The sequence below is a fragment of the Eublepharis macularius genome, chromosome 19 (assembly GCF_028583425.1).
Source record: "Eublepharis macularius isolate TG4126 chromosome 19, MPM_Emac_v1.0, whole genome shotgun sequence".
NCBI lineage: Eukaryota > Metazoa > Chordata > Lepidosauria > Squamata > Eublepharidae > Eublepharis > Eublepharis macularius.
Genome location: NC_072808.1, coordinates 20985478 through 21002676, shown reverse-complemented (window position 1 = coordinate 21002676; position 17199 = coordinate 20985478). Strand labels below are relative to the sequence as shown.

At 48.2% G+C, this 17199-nt stretch overlaps 1 protein-coding gene across 5 annotated transcripts in view; it reads right to left on the bottom strand.

Moving 5' to 3' along the window:
- Positions 1-16944, bottom strand: part of IL27RA (interleukin 27 receptor subunit alpha) — a 33093-nt gene extending 16149 nt beyond the window's left edge. The window contains exons 1-5 of one of the 5 annotated variants that reach the window (XM_055003564.1): positions 16669-16944; positions 9284-9365; positions 5482-5605; positions 2320-2486; positions 757-911 (exon numbers count right to left, since the gene is read on the bottom strand). In XM_055003564.1, coding sequence (XP_054859539.1) covers positions 757-911; positions 2320-2486; positions 5482-5605; positions 9284-9362 — 525 coding nt within the window. In that variant the 5' untranslated portion in view covers positions 9363-9365; positions 16669-16944. Of the gene's footprint in view, positions 1-756; positions 912-2319; positions 2487-5463; positions 5606-9283; positions 9366-16662 lie in introns of those variants that run through there. The other 4 variants (XM_055003561.1, XM_055003562.1, XM_055003560.1 and 1 more) reach the window with 4 other exon arrangements.
- Positions 16945-17199: the final 255 nt, after the last annotated feature.

The window sequence follows — 17199 nt, the reverse complement described above, 5'->3', positions numbered from 1 at the left end:
CTACATTTACTTATTTACCTGTGCCCCACCTTTCTCCCCAGTGGAGAACCAAAAGCAGCTGCCAGCATTCTCTCCTCTGTTTTATCCTCACAACAAGCCAGTGAGGCGGAGAAGGCTGAAAGGGAGGGCGACTGGCTCAAGGTCCCCCAGTGAGCTTTCAAGGCAGGCTGGAGATTCCAACCTGGGCCTCCCAGATTCTAGACCAATACTCTAACCACTGCACTCATGCGGGCATCTGTCAAAGCAGACTCCAGCCAACAAAAGCTTTCTGAATGGTCTTTCAGGAGCCACAAGATTCCCATTCACTGAGGCCTAGGACCTTGGAACAGGAATCCTGGATTTTGATCTTGGCCTGTGACTTGCCTTCCATTGGAACTTTTGATTTCAGGGAGGGCCTGTAGCTCAGTATAAGAGCAGCCCCGTTGTGTGCAAAAGATTCAGGTTCCGGCACCTCTTGAAAACGGTCACATGGCCGGTGGCCCCGCCCCCTGATCTCCAGACAGAGCGGAGTTGAGATTGCCCTCTGCACCGCTTAGCAGCGCAGAGGGCAATCTCAACTCCCCTCTGTCTGGAGATCAGGGGGCGGGGCCACCGGCCATGTGACCATTTTCTCCGAGGGCAACCCACTGAGTTCCACCACCTCTTTTCCCAGAAAAAAAGCCCTGTGTGAAAGGAATCTCAGTGTGCCTGTCCACAGGCTAGTCCAGTCCACACCGGACGGCAGAATGGAAAGACAGGCAGAGGACACAGACTCACACATGTCCACACATCATCTTTGGATGTCTTGTACCGAAGTTCACAGTCAAGAGTCTGATGAGCGAAGTGTTCTGACCAGTGAGGGTTTGTCCATCTCACGGTAACTCCAGAGGAACTCACTGCCACAGGGTCCAGGTCAGGAGCAGGGGGTTTCACTGAAAGAAGTAAAATGGGGAAAAGAAACTTAAGCCCCAGAAGTCCTGAGATGGACCTAGACAGAGTTTTCCACGCCACAAGGCACTTCTGTCAGTGCAACAGCACATTCCTCCTCCCTCCACTCATTTCCCCAGAGGGTTTTTCCTGGGGAACGACATAAGAGGCAAATTGAGGATCTGCAGCAAGAAAGGGGAACAGATGGAAATTACCCCACCGTTTCTGTTAGTGGAAAATTTAGTCTGGACCCAACCAGCCACATCTTAACTTACCAAGTCACACTCATGTTTTTATTTTTAAAACGGCAAGTTACTATGAACTTCAGCTATAGGAAGCTCTTAGTTTTACCTTTCCTTTCTTTAACTGCCAGTATAAGTCTAACGCAGGTTGAAGCCCTGTTTTAGGGCTGGAACCAAAACACCTTCCCTCTGTTCTGTTTGAAATCGGTTCTGTATTGGCTCCTTGAGAAAGGGGTTATCTGGAAGGAGGTTCTCTTCTCTGCTCCGATGAGAACAGACAGGCCTCGTCGCTAGTTTCTCAGAAAGGGAGAAGTGGTGGCTCAGGCTCCTTAGCTGCAAACTCATTTTCCAGTTAACTTGTTCTCGCTTTGGCGAAAAAAGACATGCCCTCCTCCCTCATTGCAAGCTGCAATTAGTTCTGTAACAGGACGAAGACAGGCAGTGTATCTGTCCCTGCACCTGCAGCTTTGATCTTATTTATTTTTATTATATATAGTCCACTTTTCTCACTGAGACTCAAGGCAGATTACACAGTGAGTACGATCAATGGCTTGGACATTCAGCAACAATACAATAGGGTATGGACTGCAGAAATTTGAATACAAGCAGGGCCGTTTCCAGACGGCTCCCCGCTGCTCGGAAGAAGCCGGAAGATCGCGAAAAAAACGCGACGTCATGTGACGTCGCGCAAATCTCGCGCGAGAAAACGCGATCTTCCGCGTTTTTTTCGCGATCTTCCGGCTTCTTCCGAGCAGCAGGGAGCCGTCTGGAAACGGCCCAGAAATCCAAATACAGAACTGAACCAAAGCATAAGCAATTAGACATGGCATATTAAATGGCCCAGAAGCTATGCAGTAGCTACCTAAAGTACAGGCAAAGCACTGGGATTGAAACACCTCCAGTGATGTTTGTCGGTTTCCAGAAATCCTACGTGAGGCCCTGTTTGTGGCAATCCAGTATGAGGTCTACTTTGACCCCAAAGCAAGAAAACTTCTTCCAGTAACTTGCACATCCCATCCATATTCAAGATACTTTGTGACCCACAATCACACCCAGGCGGACAAGCAGGCAGGGTACCATCTTTTTTGGGCTGAGAATGTTACTTCTCCACAAGGGTGTTTGGAGACAATCTTTCAAAGTGTCCCCTCAACCTATTTTCTAGTCCTCTAACCTATCTCATCCAGGCTGAAGTTTAACTTTTCGGATGCTTCCATCCCAGCAGCACCACGGGTCTCCAGCCACACGCTGTAGAGGTCTCCCAGCATCAGCTGGCCTTTCCCAGTGACCAGCCAGTTCTTTTCCTGCTGAGCCTGCTCTTGGAGAATCTGACCTGGGTGGCTGATGAAAAAGCAGAACAGACAAAAAAACAAAGCAGAAGCCAACATGACTATCAGAAGGGCACATTTGTCCCAAATGGCTGATTGATGGCCACCTATGCTTTAAAGGGGATCTGCCGAGAGGTCCCAAGATGTATATTTCAGATGCAAACAGCAGCTGTGGGTGGGAGCCCAATATGGATGGATATTAAATGCCCCCCTGTAACATCAAAGCTTAAAATAACCCAAAGGGCATACTTTTGCTTAGGGTAACAGAAGAAAGGGAAAAAATTAACCCTCCATTGCTCTGGAGGTGGAACGCAGTTTCATATACCAGTCCCCTCCAAAGGGAGCCCCCTTTGCGAGGCTCCTTGTGTGTCATTTGGCTCAGAATTCTGCAAACATCAAGAACCAAATAAAGAATGCAAATATAAAATTACAGGGGTGGGGGTGGCAAAGGGAAATCACGTGTCCAGCAGAAAATGTTCACAGAAAAACTAGCTCTTTAGGCTCCAAAGAGTTAACATAGGAATGTGTGAGGAGGCAAGAGAAGACCAACCATTCTTGGGCCAGTAAATTTGGCAGACTTTGTTGCAAGGTTGTCGCTCAGTGAAAAGAGGTACAGATGCCCACCAAGCATGGGTATAAAATGCCCATGGCAACATTTTTCATTCTCAAAATGTATGGCATGCAAAAGTCTGAATAATTTAAATTTTTTTCCAATTTTAAAAGTTTCAGAAGTTTGGGGGAGCACTGAAAAAAATCCCGATAAAATATTTTCTCTTTTTGGGTGAAAAAAAACAAAAACTTGTCTTACAAAGCATTTTTCTCATTCCAAATGTACGGCATGAAAACGCCTGATGACATTCTCAATTTTTTCAATGGGAAAATTGGGAAATTTGGGGTAGTACAGAAAAAAGAACCCTTATATACTGCAGAAACATACAATATTTTAAAGATTTTTTTGTTTAAATATAAATAATTTTGGCAAGAATTAACATGCTATCATGTGTTTAGTAAAAATACATTATTAAAGAGTTTGGTGTTTTCAATATTATAATTTTTACCTTAATATCCAAACATCCTGGCAGTTCTACCTTTGTGGCTCTATGAGAGTTTCCATCCAAATAATACATTTCCTTTTGTTTACTACAGATTTTGTTTTGTTTTCTACACTGAACTCTTTTTTGCCCTGTCTTTTCTCTGGCAGAAATTAAGATGCACGTGCTATGGTAGCATACTGTGCTGTAGTTCACAACTCTTCCTTCGGTATTGTGTTTAATCACAATTTTTCTAATACAAAATGAAGATACTTACACTCTTAAATTCACTAAATATGCCAAATAGTACAATTTTACATGCTAAGTTATATATGAGGCATTTTATGATGTTCAATCAGTAAAAGTAGTTTAGGTTTCCTAGGAAAGTAAGTATTGCATATATTTCATTAACCCCCAAATTTCCATCTTTTCTTAGAGGAAAAGCCCCACTGAAAAGTAACAAAGTTTTTTTGCCTTGTGCTTTCAAAATTTCCAGAAATTTTACATCTCTAGACAAGAGTGCGAGAGAGGGAGAGAGGGGAAGAGAGAGAGAGAGAGAAGTCCTATGGTCACTCTGGCTGCCACTAATCTTGAAGCTGGAACTGGAGATTAGTGTGGCCCACTATGAAGTAAGTCTTTGATGCCGCCTACAAAGCACAGATTAGAGAGACAAACATTCCTTTTTTTTTTTTTTTGAAAAAATTTTTTATTGGGTTAGAATCCGTTATTTTTACATTTACATCCAATTTTCCCCAAATTTTTCATTTCTAACCCCCTCCCTTTCCCCCCCTTTTGTTGACTTCCAACAGCTTTCCCACCCTTTGTCCCTTTTCCCTTACTTCTATTAAATTCCTCTATCTAAAACAGATATACATTCTCCATTATATTAAGCAGTACATCCTTAACTACTTTTCTTGTTATATACCCAAACTGTAAGTCTTTGTTTCCATCTTGGATAAACAATTTATCCCATTTTCCAGTTTTAAATATTTCTATATATCATAAACCTATATATCATAAACCATAAAAATCTTACACTTAAATCAAACAATTTGACTTATTCTCTATATATTACTCATTCTATCTTTTTATGGTAATTCTATATAGCTCATCACATAGTCAATCAATTTGACTCTTCTGTACATTCAGTTTGGTGCATTATATAAATCTTATCAAAGAAAGAAAATATTGTTGGTTACTCAATCCTTATATTTAAACCTTATCATTAATTATTTTCTATCAATATTCTATCTATTAACCTATATATATCTATATATATATCAATCTGTTAATCTAACTGCTTATAAATTCACATTTATCTCTTCCTCTCCCGGTAAAGTCACCCCCCTCTATTATACTTTTATTATACTTCAGTAGTTCTCAAACTGCCACAGTTTTCCTCCCACCTCCCATTTCTTCTCCAAATATTGTTTCAGCTTCTCCCAATCTGTGTTAAACTGCCCTGAGTCCAGATTTCTCAGTTTTCTTGTCATCTTGTCCATCTCTGCCATGTACAGCAATTTGTAGATCCAATCTTCAATAGTTGGCACTTCTCGTACTTTCCATTTTTGCGCATACAAAAGTCTAGCTGCTGCTGTCATATAAAATGTTAACGTCCTATGATGGGCTGGAATTCCCTCCATTCCCAAGTTTAGTAGCAGGAGTTCTGGGTTCTTATTTATTTGAAACTGTAAAATTTCACTCATTTCTCTTATTATTTCCCCCCAGTACTGCCTGGCTACCTCACATGACCACCACATATGATAGAGGGAGCCCTCATGCTTCTTACATTTCCAGCATTTATTAGAAGTGTTCAAATTCCCTAGCGCAATCTTCTTTGGTGTCATGTACCAACGATAGATCATTTTGTAAGAGAGACAAACATTCCTGTAAGCTTTCAACTGAACTTTTGGAAGACCTGCATCCTTCAAGGCATAACCCTCAAAATCTATAGCTCACCAGCAATACTTCGCTTACTATTTGTGGCTCTGGTAGAAGAGGACAGGGGTGGAGTTGACATCAAGAGCAGACCAACTGCAGTTCACAACATTGTTGGGTAGTATCCATAAACACTGCAGACCCACGGAGGCATCCTGATCTCCTGCAAAAAGAGAGAGATTCCTAAACAGGCATCCAAAGCAGTACAATCGCAGCCATTATATTCACAGGAAAAGAAAATGTTGATGGCAAAACAGAAACTAAAAAAAACAAAACCCTCCACAGCTTTGTCATCACAACAACCATGCAATGTAGGCAGATATCATCTTGCATTACTGGAGGGTTTTTTTGAGGGGAGGTACTTATGAAGTTGAGTGACAGCGAACACGAAATTTGTGACTAGGCACAAACTAGAACTGGGGTTGTCAGTTAATAGCTCCTGCTCTAAACCATGGTGCTACTCCATCTCCCACCCCATCTCCCATCATTGACTGCTGGGGATACGGGGATTATCATACAATACATATGTACAGTTACTTCAGTACAAGTCCATGGAAATCAATAGTCTTAAACTGAAATAACACTGCATAGACAGGACAGCACTGCAAATAAGCCAGTGTCCGCTACAATTTAGAACCTAACTGCGTGTTACGTTTTCCCCCAGGTCCAGGCTATCCACAAAGGCTTGCAAGTTCCCTGCTGGGAACTCAGTTCCTCAAGCAAGCAGGGCCAAATTAAAACTGGGACCCTGATGCTAGATAAGGGACTTTAGCCTCGTTCTGCCCCCCCCCTTCCAGTTTTCCTCGCCGGAAACAGACACAAAGGGGAGGGAGAATGTCTGTGCTGCACATAGTAACAGAGACATAAACACTGAAGGGTGTGTGTAGGTGTGTGTGGGTGCTACACACTACTTACACCATGGCAACTGGAGCCAGGAGATGAGTCTAGACCTGTCTATAGGGTTGCCAGCCTCCAGGTGATAGTTGGAGATCTCCCGGAATTACAACTGATCTCCAGCCAACAGATATCAGTTCCCCTGGAGAAAATGGCTGCTTTGGAGGGTGGACTCTATCGCATTATACCCTGCTGAGCCCCTCTCCTTCCTAAACCCTACCCTTTCCTGGCTCCATCCCCGCAAATCTCCAGAGATTTCCCAACCTGGAGCTGGCAACCCTACCTGTCTACTGGCAAGAGCTTCAGAAGCTTTCCTGACCCTTCCTCGAGGCAGCGCAAACAGCAATAGCTTCAAAATGAAAATCACATAAACCACCTACAGCAGCAAATTGGTACACAAAGGTATGGGACCACCACATAATAGGAAAAAATCACAGAAGGCCTTCTCCATGCTGATATCTACCCCAAATCAACTGACTTTGCTGAAAAATGGATCCCCTTATTTGAACATAGAAACAAGAACGACATTCAACCACAAAACTAATCATACCAGATGCTAGTCCTATAATTCTTTAAAAACTTTGTTCGACGAGATGCCTCTGCAGCAGGGCTTTTTTTCTGGGGAAAGAGGTGGTGGAACTCAGTGGGTTGCCCTTGGAGAAAAGGGTCACATGGCTGGTGGCCCCGCCCCCTGATCTCCAGACAGAGGGGAGTTGAGATTGCCCTCCGCGCCGCTCAAGTGGCGCGGAGGGCAATCTCAACTCCCCTCTGTCTGGAGACCAGGGGGCGGGGCCACCAGCCATGTGACCATTTTCAAGAGGTTCCGGAACTCCGTTCCACCGCATTCCTGCTGAAAAAAAGCCCTGCTGTGCAGTAATGGAAGTGCACAACATCCATTTGGAAATAACTGGATATTTACCATGACAAAAGGGACATCATTTAGCTTTTTAACTTCCTGAAAACTCATCAGATACGGTGAAGCTCCGTGATTTAAGAGAGTTATCAACAACCACAACCCTCAGAACATGAGGAACACCAAGAGATCCATATAATGTTACTAACAGTATTAATATATTTTGAAAGCTGATTTTACTCCTGTATTTGTATCTGATAAATGCTGGGGGGGAAACATACAAAAGAAGAAGAAGACAAAGCTTCTCTGACTTCAATCCCTATTCCAACCAACTATGAGAACTTCCACTTTCGCTACCTGGGCCAGGGGCTGCCTGCTTCCAGGAGTCTCTCTGAAGGCGGAAAGAGCAATTCACTAAACAGGTGCATGGGGGGGGGATTTGAAAGAAGGTTCCCAACATTCACTTCCAGCAGAAACAGCACTTGCACTGCGATGTGTTATAAGAGAAGCTGCTCCGAAAGCAGGGTGAACTGGCCCTGCATAAGGCCCTGCACTTGCATCTTCCCCTTCCCCTTCCCCATTACTCTCTTTGTCTTGTTAGACTTGGATGCTGCAGCCGAGAAAGCAGATGTCACAGCAGCCAAGGTCTTTACCCTCACTGTCACCTTCTCTCTTCTTCCGTCCTCTGGACCACACAAGCACATCCTGCCCACCCCCCTCTTCCTCCCTCCCTCTCACCACTTGCTGCTCTCAGCAAGAGTTAGACAAAGTTCTGCATATTCATTTCTTCCTCTGCCTGGTATGCCTCTCACAGCCGCCCCATACTTATGTAATACGAGAATGCGTTCAATGCACATTCAAGAGGGATCCCTTCCCATTGCAAATATGCGCAAGATCAATACATGCAAGTTTGTCTTTAAGAAAAACGGTGTTTGTGTACCTAGATCCAGAGGAGTTAGCCATGTTAGTCTATAGTAGCCAAATAGTAAACAGTCCAGTTGTGGGTTTTCCGGGCTGTATTGCCGTGGTCTTAGTCAGATGCAACTGTGAGAGCTGAGGTTCTCGAAAGCTTATGCTACAGTAAAGTTGGTTAGTCTTAAAGGGGCTACTGGACTCTTTACTAGTTTGTGTACCTAGTGTTTGTGTACCAGGGAAACCTGACCCAACAGCAGTGGATGGTCTGTTATCCATTATGTTTGCTGTGTGGAACATATTTTCAGTATGAAACAGAGACACATCCTAATATATCACTGGGAAAGAGAGTGATAATAATAGTAAGATTAACATTAAATACATTTCCTCCAACAGTTTATGTGGCTAGCCATGTTGGTCTGTAGCAGAACTGCAGGATTTGACTCCAGTGGCACCTTAGAGATGCACAAGATTTTCAGAGTGTCAGAGCCAAGCCACATGTGACGAATGACACTTGCCTGGCAAGTGAACAGACTCACGTGTATTCCTCCCTGTTCACTTGCCCCCCACTTGCACAAGTGGAGGGCAAGTGAACAGGGAGGAATACACGTGAGTCTGTTCACTTGCCAGGCAAGTGTCATTCGTCACGTGTGGCTTGGCTCTCAGACTTCCGAGAATCAGAGCTCTCTTTGGGAGCTTACTCTCTGAAAAACTTGTGCATCTCCAAGGTGCCACTGGACTCAAACCCTGCAACTGCTCCAATCGTAACCTCACAGACCTGGTTCTGACAACCTTAACTGCTATACGCAATAGAGAGGGGAGATTTGCCACCCTCCACCACTGCCCACAGCAAACATATTTCCTGCCAGACACCCCACTACTCGCACAGTGGTAGCGTGCGCAATCCTCATCCCACATCAATCAGCTGGGCTTATGTAACTTGGAATTTTTCATGCACCGGCTCTATGCAAAGGAGAGCCGCCAAGTGGCTTCCAGCAGGCCTGGAGGTGGGACTGCTGCGCTCTGCTGCCAATTCCTGGCTTCATCCTTCTTCTCCCTGGCCTGTGGAATTCCTGCCCCCTAACTTCCTAGTCCTCAGCTTGTCCCACATGAGGTCATCCTTCCAGGTGAACTGAAAATTCATTTCCCACAGAGAAGCTGGTTTTGCAACAAAGCCCTTACCTTCTTTCAGCCCAAAGGCCTTTAATGCCAGAAGCAGGAGCCAAGCTGCATCCCATCGGCTTTTCATGGTACCAGACATGTCCTGCTTCAAAAAAGCAAGGGGTGGATCAGAAGACAGGATGAAGCCCAAGGACCCCAGCCCTGCCCCACTCCCCCGGTAACCAACTGTGGAGGGCGAGACGATGGCATCCACAATGGGGTGGCCACATCTGAAACGTTACGATTTTAAAAATATTAATAATTGCATGGATAATAAAGCACTATTCAGAGAACGCGTGCAGAATGGGAGGAGGAAGGGATTACACTACTTGCTCATCATAGTAATGTCACAGCTATGGTAACTGAGCACCACTGGGCACAACAATTGACAGGGAAAGAAACCTCTTGGAGGGTATGATGCTGCCCACTCTTGACAGGGCACATTGGTCTGTACTGGACTTGGTTGGGGATAGTTTTAGAACCATCTCTTTTACTGGTGAAACTTGAAAGAGCTTTGAATTTTAAAGTGTGAATAGCAATGAAATTCCAGGAACAGATTTCCACCTACTCCCCGAGTGAATAATACTGTCTGGAAAATGGGTGGTAAAGGAAGAACCGGAGGGTGGATTTAGATTTGCCCTTACAGCTGGGCAAAGATATCCTACCCCTCATATCCGTTGTTGCATAAGAGCCTTAGAAGCCCCCAATCAAAGATGCCGCTATTCAGCCCATACATAATGGGCTGTGTTGATCTAAGCACGTGTGTAAACCTAAGCACGTGTATCTTGTATACTAATAGCCAAGTGGCCCTGATCTGAAGATACTTCAGTCTGGAGATTGGAGCCATGAAAGGACAGACACCTGAAAAATGCCCCAGATTTGCAGGAAAAATTAAAGTCTTAAAAAATACACTAAGGGTTAAAAAAAAGGAATGCCTGTAGCTGTAGCATTAATGAGATGCCCTCAGTGTCTGTTGCCAGGAACCATTAACCAAGATTCCAGGCTGGATTTTTGTCAGTAAAGGCAGTGGGAGGGGCAGGGCCCTTTCCATGGCTGTTTGGGCCTTTGGGAGAGGACTCATTGGGGCCAGGCCCAGAACACCCACCACATGACTTGATACCTAGGGCTGCCAGGCCCCTCCCCCCTCCTGCTGGGAGGGTAGAGTCTCTGGCACTTACCTTGTGCTGGGCATGAGCCCACACGTGTGCCCCAGGGCTGACACAGTGGTGTCACTTCCAGAAGTGACGTTATTGCACCAGCCACGTGAGCCCAAATCGCCCCAAACGAAGCGTGGGAACGCTCCCGTGGCCAGTGCGGTGACATCACCTCTGGAAGTGACATCGCCGCACCTGTTGGGAGCACGCACACCGGGAACATTCCTGAACTGCCTACCGGTGGCAGGCAACATCTGGGATGAGGGGGCAAATCCCCAGGAGTTTGCCCGCCACCGGCGGGCCCTTGGGAACCCTATGGATTCCACATGACGTGCACGACTCACCCAGGCCTGGCTGCTTGCTACTGCCGAACAGCATCCCCCCACCCCACCCCAAAGCCAGTGTAGTGTGGTGGTTAAGAGTTTCAGAGTAGGATGTGAGAGGCCCAGGTCTGAATCACCACTCTGCTGTGGAAACTCACTGGGTGACTTTGATCCAGTCACCTACTCTGAGCCTAACCTACCTCTCAGGGCTGTTGTGAGGATAATATGGAGGCAAGGAGGTGAACGATGTAAGCTGCTATGGGTACCCATTGTGGAGAAAGGCAGTATATAAATGAAGTAAATTAAGAAATATGAAGATGAGGGGGGCAGATAGAAGTTCAGTTGTTTAGTGGGTTTGAAGGAGAGAAGGATGCAGGGAAAGGTGAGCATAGGGAGGCTGCAAAAGAGGAAATAGTGTGGGGAAGGGGATTCAGGGGGAATGAAGTACCCCAGCAAGCTCTTGAGGGTTTTCCACCACGCAACTGGGCCTGGCTCAGCTGACGTCACACCACTGGGCCATAGGGGAGAGGGGGAAAGTGAAGAGGGGGAGGTAAAGGTGAATGTGAAGGAGAGAAGGAAGCAAGAGGTGGTGGAGAGGCTATGGGGTGAAGGAAAGGGGAAGAGGACATGGAGGGGGGGTGAGATGCCCCCAGCAAGTCCTTGTGGATCCCCTACTTGTCTTACATACTAATAGCAAGTGGCTCCAATCTGTGGATGCTTAAGTGTCCGGGGTCCGCAACCCAGCCCCCGGACCTACCTGGAAAATAGGACAGGAGACCCCTGGGAGACATCCGCTCAGCTGCTTCCACAGGCACTTGTCCAGGGGGGAACAGTCACAGCACCCCAGCAGCAGAGTCAAGGGGCTGGAGCAGCCACAGCCCCCCAGCAGCAGAGCCAGGGGGCTGGAGTAGCCACAGCCCCCCAGCAGCAGAGTCAGGGGGCTGGAGTAGCCACAGCCCCCCAGCAGCAGAGTCAGGGGGCTGGAGTAGCCACAGCCCCCCAGCAGCAGAGTCAGGGGGCTGGAGTAGCCACAGCCCCCCAGCAGCAGAGTCAGGGGGCTGGAACAGTCACAGCCCCCCCCCAGCAGCAGTCAGGGGGCTGGAACAGTCACAGCCCCCCAGCAGCAGAGTCAGGGGGCTGGAGCAGCCACAGCCCCCCAGCAGCAGAGTCAGGGGGCTGGAACAGTCACAGCCCCCCCCCAGCAGCAGTCAGGGGGCTGGAACAGTCACAGCCCCCCAGCAGCAGAGCCAGGGGGCTGGAGCAGCCACAGCCCCCCAGCAGCAGAGTCAGGGGCCCAGAGGCTCCAGAGAAGGCAACACAGCCGCAGCAAGTGTGGGAGGGGAAGAGCCAGAAGGGGAAGCCCGCCAGGGAAGAGCAGCCGTGCCCAGCAGCAAGAGACAGGCCAGCGGCAATGGACATCTTCAAGGCCTCCTGGAGGACTGGGGATGTGCCACAAGATTGGAGAAGAGCGAATGTTATCCCAATCTTTAAGAAAGGGAGGAAGGATGACCCGGGAAACTACAGGCCGGTCAGTCTGACTTCTGTTGCTGGGAAGATATTAGAACAGATTTTAAAGGGATCAATCTGTAAGCATCTGAGGGACCGCTCAGTGATCCGGGGAAGTCAGCATGGTTTTGTTCCTAACAGATCCTGCCAGTCCAAACTGGTTTCCTTCTTTGATCGAGTGACCAGCTTACTGGATCGGGGGAACTCTGTTGACGTGATTTATCTGGATTTCAGTAAAGCTTTTGATAAGGTCCCCCATGACATTCTGATGGGCAAACTGGAAGACTGTGAAGTAGACTATAGGACAGTTCGGTGGATAGGGAACTGGTTGGAGGACCGCACTCAAAGAGTGGTGGTCAATGGCGTTTCATCAGATTGGAGGGAGGTGTCCAGCGGGGTGCCTCAGGGCTCGGTTTTGGGCCCGGTACTTTTCAATATTTTTATCAATGATCTGGATGAAGGAAGGGCTGCTCATTAAATTTGCTGATGATACCAAATTGGGAGGGGTAGCAAACACCCAAGAAGATAGAATTAAAATTCAACAAGACCTGAATACTCTGGAGAAGTGGGCAGCTGTGAATAGGATGCAATTCAACAAAGACAAGTGCACAGTATTACACCTGGGCCACAAAAATGAGAAGCACAAATACTGGATGGGTGATACACTTCTGGGCAGTAGTATATGTGAAAGGGATCTTGGGGTAAGAGTGGACTGTAAACTGAATATGAGCAGTCAGTGTGATGCGGTGATGAAAAAGGCTAACTCAATCCTGGGTTGTATCAAAGGGGCCATAGCATCGAAATTGCAGGAGGTCATAGCCCCTCTCTATACTGCCTTGGTCAGGCCACACCTGGAGTATTGTGTGCAGATCTGGAGGCCTCACTTCAAAAAGGATGTGGACAAAATCGAGAGGGTGCAGAGGAGACCGACGAGGATGATCAGGGGTCTGGAGACTGAGCCCTATGAGGAAAGGCTGAGGGCCTTGGGAATGTTTAGTTTGGAGAAGAGGAGGCTGAGGGGGGACATGATTGCTCTCTTTAAATATTTGAAAGGCTGTCATTTGGAGGAGGGCAGGGAGCTGTTCCAGTTGGCAGCAGAGGGTAGGACCCAAAGCAATGGGCTAAAACTACATGCACAAAAGTACCGACTGGATATTAGGAAAAACTTTTTCACCGTCAGAGTAGTTCAAAAGCGGAATCAGCTGCCTAGGGAGGTGGTGAGCTCCCCCTCACTGGCAGTTTTCAAGAAGAGGCTGGATGAATACTTGTCAGAGATGCTTTAGGCTGATCCTGCACTGGGCAGGGGTTGGACTAGATGGTCTGTATGGCCCCTTCCAACTCTATGATTCTATGATTCTATGACAGGCAGCCCAGATACCAGCCAGGGCGGCACCTCAGGAGCAAAGTCAGGGAAGCGCAGCCACACCCAGCTCCAAGGGACAGGCAGCCCAGATGCCGGCTGGAAGGACATCTCATGAGCAGAGGCAGAGATGGCCAAGGCACAGCACCTGGAAAGGCCCTGCCAGCCCAGTCCTGCAGGGACGGTTGAAAGAGAATGAGGGAGGGAGAACAGAAGGCACACCTGGAGGAAGCCTCAGCTGGGACACCTTTACATTCAGCCCCACCCTGCTAGAGAGGCAGGGAAGACAGGGAGGAGTTAATGACAGAGAAGGAACACCCGAGAGCAGACACAGCTGGGCAGCCTCAGGAGAGAGAAGGAGCTTGGAAGGAAGAGAGGCAGCCAAGGGAAACCCTAAAAAAGCTTGCTCAGGAGAGCATTCAGGGTGGGTTGATTGAGTGGCAGTGATGGAGTGGAGTTGGAGCGAGAACAGAGACGAGGAGGAAAGTTGATAGAAGAGGAGGAGATGGTGGTCAAAGGGGGTGAGTGGCGCAGGTTGAGCAAGCCAGCGAGTGGACTGAGAGGGAGTCTGGGTGAGGTGTACCACCCCTCCTTCCACAGAGCAGGGTCCTGCAGCATCCCTGGCACCCCTCTGACATCAGGGCTGGACATGCCGAGGCCCTGCCCAGTGGTGGCCGCTGCAAGCCCTAACACTTAAAATCTGTAGATTGGAGCCACGAATGGACAACACAGATCTTCCTACACTCCTGAGAAATGCCACAGATGTGTAGAAAAATATGAAATAAAAAAATACATTGGGGGGGTTAAAAAAACAAAAATGATAAAAGGAGTGCCTGTTGTTTTAAGCAGATGCTGTCAGTGGCTGTTGCTAGGCAACTGCAACAGCTCAGCCAGTATTCCAGGCTTGGTTTCTGTCAGTTAAAAGGCAGGGAGAGAGGATTTTTCCTGTGAGGGATGATTAATTGAGTCCAGGCCCAGAAGAAACCACTGGACTATTTGAACCACATGACTTGCACGACTTGCACAGATGTGGCTGCTTACAACTATTCAACAACAGCCCCCTCCAAAGCCAGTGTAGTGATTTGAGTTTCAGAATAGAACGTGGGAGACTCAGATTTGAATCACCACTCAGCTGTAGAAGCTCACTCGATAACTTTGATCCAGTCACATACACTCAACCGAACTACCTCTCAGGATTGTTGTAAGGATAATATGGAGACAAGGAGATTGATGTAAGTTGCTTTAGGTCCCCATTGCGGAAAAAAGCAGTATATAAATACAGTAAATTAGTAAATATAGACGAAGTTGGGGAACAGATAAAAGGTCAGTTGTCTAGTGAATTTGAAGGAGTGAAGGACATAAGAAATCGATATAAATCAAATGTTATTATGTTGTTATAAGAAAAGGTGAGCATATGGAGGCTGCCAGGGGGAGGGAAAGAGGAAACAGTGCGGGGAGGGGAATACAGGGAAGAGTGAAGCGCCTCTTGCATGTCTTTGCAGGTTCACCATCATGCAACTGGGCCACAGGGGAGAGTCTTCCAGGAGTGGGAAAGGGGAACGTTGAAGATGGGGACAAACAAAGGGGGGTGAGAAGAAGAGAAGCAAGCAGGGAAAGGGTGGGCAGGGAAGGGAAAGAGGACATAATGGAGGAGGGGAAATTAGAGGCCACCCACAAGTCTTTGCAGGTCCCCCACTTATTTATATTTATTATAGTCTTTCTCACTGAGACCCAAGGCAGATTACACAGGGCAAGTCTAACTGCTAGGACATTAACTAAACAAATACAATACGTGTTATAGAAAATTTGAAAAATAGCATAAATCCAAACAGAGATGAAGCATTGCTAAAACAAAGCATAAGTAATTCAACATGACATCTTTAATGATGTGGAACCAACTAGTAGGAGCACAGGTACATCAACACAGTACGCAGTAGAATAATCTACAGTCCTGGTAATAAGGCTCAATGAATTCTGTGGGATGTATCTCAGAGAAAATATGCAAAGGATGTGGGCTGCAAGTTAAAGCAAAAGGATCACGGAGCTGTGGGCCATTGCTATAGGGAGAAAGGAAATACCTTCTTCTGTTTATTGCTCTATCTTTAAATTCTACAAATACAAATAAAGCCATGTAGCACTCAGATGGTAGTGATGGAACATGCCGTCAAGTCATAGCTGACTTACGGTGACCCATGGTGAGGTTTTCATGGCAAGAGACTGACCTAAGTAGTTTCTCATTGCCTGGCTCTGCATAGAACCCTGGTCTTCATTGGAGGCCTCCCATCCAATTACTAACCAAGGTCGACCCTACTTAGCTTCCAAGAATTGATGAGATCAGGCTTGCCTGGGCTACCCAGGTCAGTGCACAGCACTCAGATGCATCACACACACACACACAAAAAATGTCACAAACAGCATAGGTACTAATTGGTGGGCCAGGAGTGTTGCTTGCTGCTGTCAATGGCCCAGTCACCTGCCTATAGGTGCCTGGGACCCCCCCCCCCCGTGATGTATGCACAATAGTACAGAGGTGGTAGTGGAAAGTGCCAAAAGTCTGAGCTCACTTATGGTGGCGGTTTCATGGCAAGAGACTATCAGAGGTGGTTTGCCATTGCCTGCCTCTGCAACCCCGGTCTTCACTGGAGGTCTCCCATCCAATTACTAACCAAGGCTGACCCTGCTTATAATGCAATCCTAAGTAGCGTTACTCCGTCTAAGCCCATTGAAATCAATGGCCTTAGACTGGCGTAACTCTACGGAGGCTTGCACTGAAAATCTAGGAGGCGGTGCATTTTCCTAGGCTCGTCGTAGCCAGGCAACTAAGCGCCGGTGGGGAGCTGCAACTCGGCCAGGCTCCCCTCCCAACGTCTTGAGCCAAACCCGGAGCGGAGGATCTTCCTTCTATTCCGCTGCGTTTGGCCCAACCGGCAAAGGGCTAGCCGCTTCCGAGCCCCGAGGGGGCGACTGAACCAGGCGGTGGGGAAAGAGCCGCCGCCGCCGCCGCCGCCCGACCTCCCGCCGCCCCCCTGGCCCTCGCCACGGCTCCGAGCCACTCACACGCACCCCAGGCGCTCCGCGGCCGCGTTCAAAGGTCCAAGCCTGCCGCCGCCGCCAGCCAGCCAAGCGTCGACGGACCGCTCCAACCGGGCATCCTTGCGCCGCGCGCTGTCGCTGCCCGGAGGCGCCCGTGCCTGCGCTCAGCCTAGAGCCGCCGCCGGGGCCTCCGGCGCGCCTAGCCAGGCTCCGACGCCTCTGCAGCCGCCTCCGCTCTCTCGCTCCGCCTTCGCCTTCGCGGCTCCGCCAAGGGGAAGCGGTAGGGGCGCGCCTAGGGCATCAGCCCGGCTCGGTTCCTGGACTCGAGACCCTGCGGTGCTCCAGCGAGAGGCCAGCGCTGCCTGGCTTGTGCGCCCGGAGGAGGAAGGTGGGGGGACCAAGAGCCTTGCGCAAAGCGCCGCCTCAGCGCTGACTCAGGAAAGGTCGCCTCCCGCGCATTATCATGACTAACACGTGTACAGACGGTAGGGGGGCAGGGCTGGCCCGGCCCGCCGGTTGCCAGCTCCAGGTTGGGAAATTCCTGGAGATTGGGGGCGGACC